The 5,585-nt window shown below is 33.0% G+C and overlaps 1 protein-coding gene across 1 annotated transcript in view; it reads right to left on the bottom strand.

Moving 5' to 3' along the window:
* LOC106878694 (iodotyrosine deiodinase) overlaps positions 1 to 422 on the bottom strand; it is an 18,524-nt gene extending 18,102 nt beyond the window's left edge. The window contains exon 1 of the mRNA XM_014927980.3: positions 1 to 422. This exon is cut by the window's left edge and continues 124 nt beyond it. Coding sequence (XP_014783466.1) covers positions 1 to 60 — 60 coding nt within the window. The 5' untranslated portion in view covers positions 61 to 422.
* Between the last annotated feature and the right edge of the window lie 5,163 nt (positions 423 to 5,585).

Genomic DNA, 5,585 nt, shown 5'->3' with positions numbered 1-5,585 from the left:
AAGAGAAGTTCCGTTTGATGAGTTCAGTAAATATTTAAGCGAGTTGTAAATGAAAGCCATTCTTTATGAAAAGCAGAACACTACACAAGTTCTTAGACAAAGTAGCGCACTTGTATTGTTATAAACAGCGCGGGAAGTAGTATAACGGGATAGTAAGCGTACAGTAGTTGAAAAAAACAGGAAAAATGTCAGTAGGTCAGGTCTTGGTAACATGTACGATATATGTCAAGTATTATCTCTACACACTCTCTCTCTCTCTCTCTCTCTCTCTCTCTCTCTCTCTCTCTCTCTCGATCTCTTTCTTTCTCTCTTTCCATTGACGCCTCCCTTTTTCTTTATTACCGTTTATCACCCCCTCTTATTCCACCTCTCACCTTCCTTCCACTTCTCATCATCTCTATATCAAACTATCTCTGTCTACCCCCGTAACTGTTAAGCATTTCGCACGTACTTACTATACAAATAAGCATGTCTGCACGTCACCCAGCCGCCGCGTCTCCTACGTCTGTCTACTTGTCTGAGTGTGTCTGTCTGTCTGTCCGTAAGTTTATATGTATATATATGTATATATATATATATGCGCGCGCACTCTCTCTCTCTTTCTCTCTCTCTCTCTCTCTCTCTCTCTCTAACACACACACACACACACACACACACACACACACACACACACACATGCAGCAATATGAGCATAAAGCGGTGTTTAGGTATGAGGGGACATTAGAGCAGTTAAAATACGTTGTTTTAAGTCAAACTGAATGTGTTGAGTGCCCCTTTCTTTCATTTTCCCACTCACTCATATACATGGTTCCAGGTTCAGTCCCACTGCGTGGCACCTTGGTCAGGTGTCCCCTACTATACACTCGGCCCAACCAACACCTCGTGAGTGGATTTGGTCGACGTGAAGTGAAAGAAAGCCATCGTATATATATATATATATATATATATATATATATATATATATATATATTTATACTTGGGAATGGATGCGTGGTTTTCAATTAAATAATAATATAATATATATATAGATGTAGTGCATCTTGGCATCTTGCAGGCATAAAGTGAATTCGATCCACCATAGTCAAATTTAAATTCACGCTTCAACAGAACTTTTCCCACGGTAGAACAATAGTTTTTCTCTGACAGCAGTTTTACATTTTCCAGATGCCTTTAGAAGGCCGAAATTTTGCCTTCACCACTTGACCCTTATAGTCTCTTCCACTTCACCAACACCTAGAATAGAGATATCACAGTACCACCAACGAAGCCCATTGTTCTCAACGATATGTCTATCCTTCTGGATAGACATATGTGTTTCAGCCATTAGACTGCAGCTATGCTGAATATATTGAAATACTCCCTGGCTTTATCCACGATGTTCCATACTGGAGAACATTCAAATCCTTGTTCCTTGCCTTCCGTACGAACTGAAACAGGAACTCAATGTTTTCTTGTTTATTGGCCAGAATGAGAGTAGTAATGGATTTTACTTGTGAATGTGTACGTAATGCGTCCCAAAAGATCGCTTGTAATGCCATCAAAATATTTTATACGCGATACATCATTGTAATGGAATCTTTCCAAACACTGCGGGGTTCGTAAAGAAAATAACACCGCTTGTCAAGCAGTAGTGATTTGGGAGGACACATACAATGTACACGCGCACACAGATACACAGACACAGACAAACACACATACACACACACACAAACACAAATTTTTCACTGCTATTCAAAGAATTTGGACAAGAACTAGGGATTTTTTGACTCACAGCATTTGTAAATGACATCCATTTATTACCACCATGTCAAGTCTTTAAGATACTACATCCAAAGAATTTTATTGCTTTTTTTCTTTCCAATAAAACAGCTTGTGAGGAACAAGGCGTAACATAAAAAAATATTTTTTTCTTCAAAACCAGAATGCTTGCTTTAAATTCTACTGGAAATCTAATAAAAAAATCTTAAAATTTCCTCAGTCAAATTAAATTATTCTTTATGCCTAATTTCCCATGAATTTTCGTTTGGATGATTTTCTTGAATACTGATCCTCAAGAAGAACACGGGTCAAGTTCTAGCAATAATCCGACATCATATTCAAGTCTCACTTGCCTTGATACCTTTGTTCCATTGACTTTGTGTCCCGAGAGAAACATTTCCCCTGCTTGTTACTTGTGTCATCGAGATTTTCAGAGAATTTATCAAGGTGATTTTGGAAATAGTGCAGCTGCGACCATTCTTTGATCACCCAATGTTTCCTCCAGCGCTGGTGTCACACATACATAAAAAAGCATGGCTATTTCGTGGATCGACTTTGTTGCCCCAGGGGATATTTGATCATCTTAAACCCTACATGTATCACCCACTGATGAATGGTGGGGTTGGGTATCTTGAAATCTTTATGTGATTGAAAAATGGATACCACTTTTGGATTCACCATATCAAAAAGACCTTCAAATCAGGTAAGAACGCCACGACAACAAAATATCTGTTGGCTTGTGTTACATGTCATGAGGAACTCACTTGATCGTCTTGAAGGGAACGATGTTTTAGCCGATATATTCTGATGTTTATTCCATCATTTGTTGAGGTTATTTCTACAGGTATTCCATAGAAATTATAGCCAGCAATGATCTCTGCTACTGCGTTTCATATACGAGGCGTCAGATATAAACAATGAGATCGAAGGTGAAAAATGGGTAATGGACGTATATGCCATAGTTCGGTGGGCTTTGACTATTCGTCAGCACCCATGTAACCTATTAATCATCCTAGAACACATTACTTAAATAGCCACCAAACAAAGCTGTGTAATGTTATTAGACGTACCAATTTACTTATTAAACGCATTCTTGGAAGCTGGAACGTAAATATTAATGATTAGTAGGTACGTGGTATTTCGTTATACAATCATAGTAACATATAACATATAACATTATAGTTGCATAGCGAAATACCACGGACTTACAAAATCATTAGTATTTCTTCCATCATATCCGATATACCGAGTCAAAGATTCTAATTAACTGCTTTTTTGTTACCTCTTTATTTATACGTCCATTATAGATTACCTAAACTGTAAAACCGTATCTTACGTTTTTATCGAAGTGTATTTTGAAAATGTATATTATTGTTAAAAAAAATCTTTGCTTCCACCAAGACAATATCATTTTTTTTATAGCTGATTCTGTTATTTTATCATTCTTACATTTAAACATTATCTCATATTAAACCTTTCATACATATTCTTCTTTTGTATGTTGTACAATATCTATATTCAGAATAATCCATAAAGCCTTTTCTTACAATCCTGTTTATATTTTTCACGACGTATAGCATAAATCCATTTCGTAGGCGACACCTTGTCCCTTCTTATATTTAAATTTGAACTTTGCCTTGATTTTTATTTATATTTTTGGGTAATATATTGTCATACATTAACAAACATTGCCGCTACAATGTTATCCATTCAAATCTCTTGTATTTTCAGTTCAATTCTTTTAAAAATCTGTCCTAGGAACCATTCGTCCTTATGATCTGAAAACCGGTATCCCAAAAGTTGTAAAGACAATTTCTGAGAATACAGAATTCTGTGTGGATATGTCCATGCATATATCCGTTGTTTAAGTGTATATATGTGTGTGCATTACATTTATATATATATATATATATATATATATATATATATATATATATATATATATATATATATATACATAGGCGTGTATGTATCCTCCATGTTTGCTGAGAATCTATAAAACGTTATTATTATTATTATTATTTCATGTATTGAAGTGATAAACATACTCTACCACATTTTATTTCCACGTCTTGCTATTTCTTTGACTTCCTTCGGCACCAAGAGTGATTTTAATATATATATATATATATATATATATATATATATATATATATATATACATGCGCACATATGTACACACACACATATACTTGCTTAGAGACATGGATACAATTATGTATATATGTGTGTGTGTGTTCATATATTTGCTCGTAAATATATATATATATATATATATATATATATATATATATATATATATACATATATACATACATACATACATACATTTTCATACATACATACATAGGTGCATAATTGTGAATACAGGAAGCACGTATATTACTTCGAATATACTACTTTACAGAAGCAATTGTTTCCGTTCTTGCTTTAATCTCTTTTATTTAACGTATCTCATATTAGCTTGAGGTATTCGGACTATTATGAAGATGATAAATATCTTCTAGTTAATTATTTAATACGGATTTCAAATGCGTAAGATTCTCTCAGCTTGTGTATAAAGATCATTTTTATAGCTCTATAGGTCGTAATATGTATATGAAGTCTTGTTAAGCTCAACTTTGTATTTCCAGTTGATCGTTATCTGGACAGCTGTATTAAGTTTTATGATGTATCGTTATTTCCAGTAAATACAAGTTTGACATTGATCTTCATCGTAATCTTGCACATTATTTGAGATTTTTATCTCTCATTTACTGAAGTCTTCCATCTTACGAGTGTGATAATAAAATAGGAACCATGTGTGCTGTCAATTGATCTAATTAGGAATATCTGCAGAAAATCACTTTGGATGGTACATTATTGGAATGAAAAAAAAATACAAGATGTTTATAGCAAGGAAGGGATGCTGCATGTGAATTATATATATATATATATATATATATATATATATATATATACATATACATATCTAGTACGAAGACAGCATGGTGGAGCTACGTTAAGGAAATTTTAATAATTTTTAATAATTTGTTATGATCGTTATTTGTGTTTTTTCGTAATAGGTTCTGATGGAAACCATTCCTGAGGAAGTGCCAAACGTCAGACATCCAACGGATCAGTCGCTGGATAGGTTTGGGCACAGAAATGTTGACATCGGATGGTAAATAATTGAATAAATGGAATACGGATCTGTCAAGTTCGAAGTCTCTATCTCTTTTAAATATACAAATTTGAAACCTTGAAAATATATATATATATATATATATATATATTTATAAAAAAGAAGTTTGAAAACGCCAATATATAAAAAAATGAATTTTAATTAAAAATTTAGTCTGAGATATTTTTAACATGTTTCGGTTCTTTTAAAACGAACCTTATCAAAAATACATATTTATAAAAATGAAATTAAATGAAGAGTTCATAATTGTTCCTTACTGGTGTCAATAGTCCACGTGGGGGCATTTTTTTGTTGGTTGTAGTAGTAGTAGTGGCCGTGTTGGCAATGGTAAAGGGCATTTTATATATATATATATATATATATATATATATATATATATATATATATATATATATATATATATATATATATATATAATGCATCATCTTTATATATTATATTATATTATATTATATCAAGTCGACATTTTTATTTGCTGCTGACTAAAACTGCGCTTGCTCGGTGGATTAGAAAAATTATAATATATAAAGATGAGACGTGCTATTTTATCTCATAGTTATATGTGGACTTGTGGCGCTTCCGCTGATGAGAACTTCGCCTAACAAATTGTTTTATTTGTCAATTAATGATCGAAATCTAGGGA

Source organism: Octopus bimaculoides, chromosome 25 (assembly GCF_046866305.1).
Source record: "Octopus bimaculoides isolate indiv1 chromosome 25, ASM4686630v1, whole genome shotgun sequence".
NCBI lineage: Eukaryota > Metazoa > Mollusca > Cephalopoda > Octopoda > Octopodidae > Octopus > Octopus bimaculoides.
Note: the sequence above shows the minus strand (reverse complement) of the source record. Positions and strands in the feature narration are given on the sequence as shown.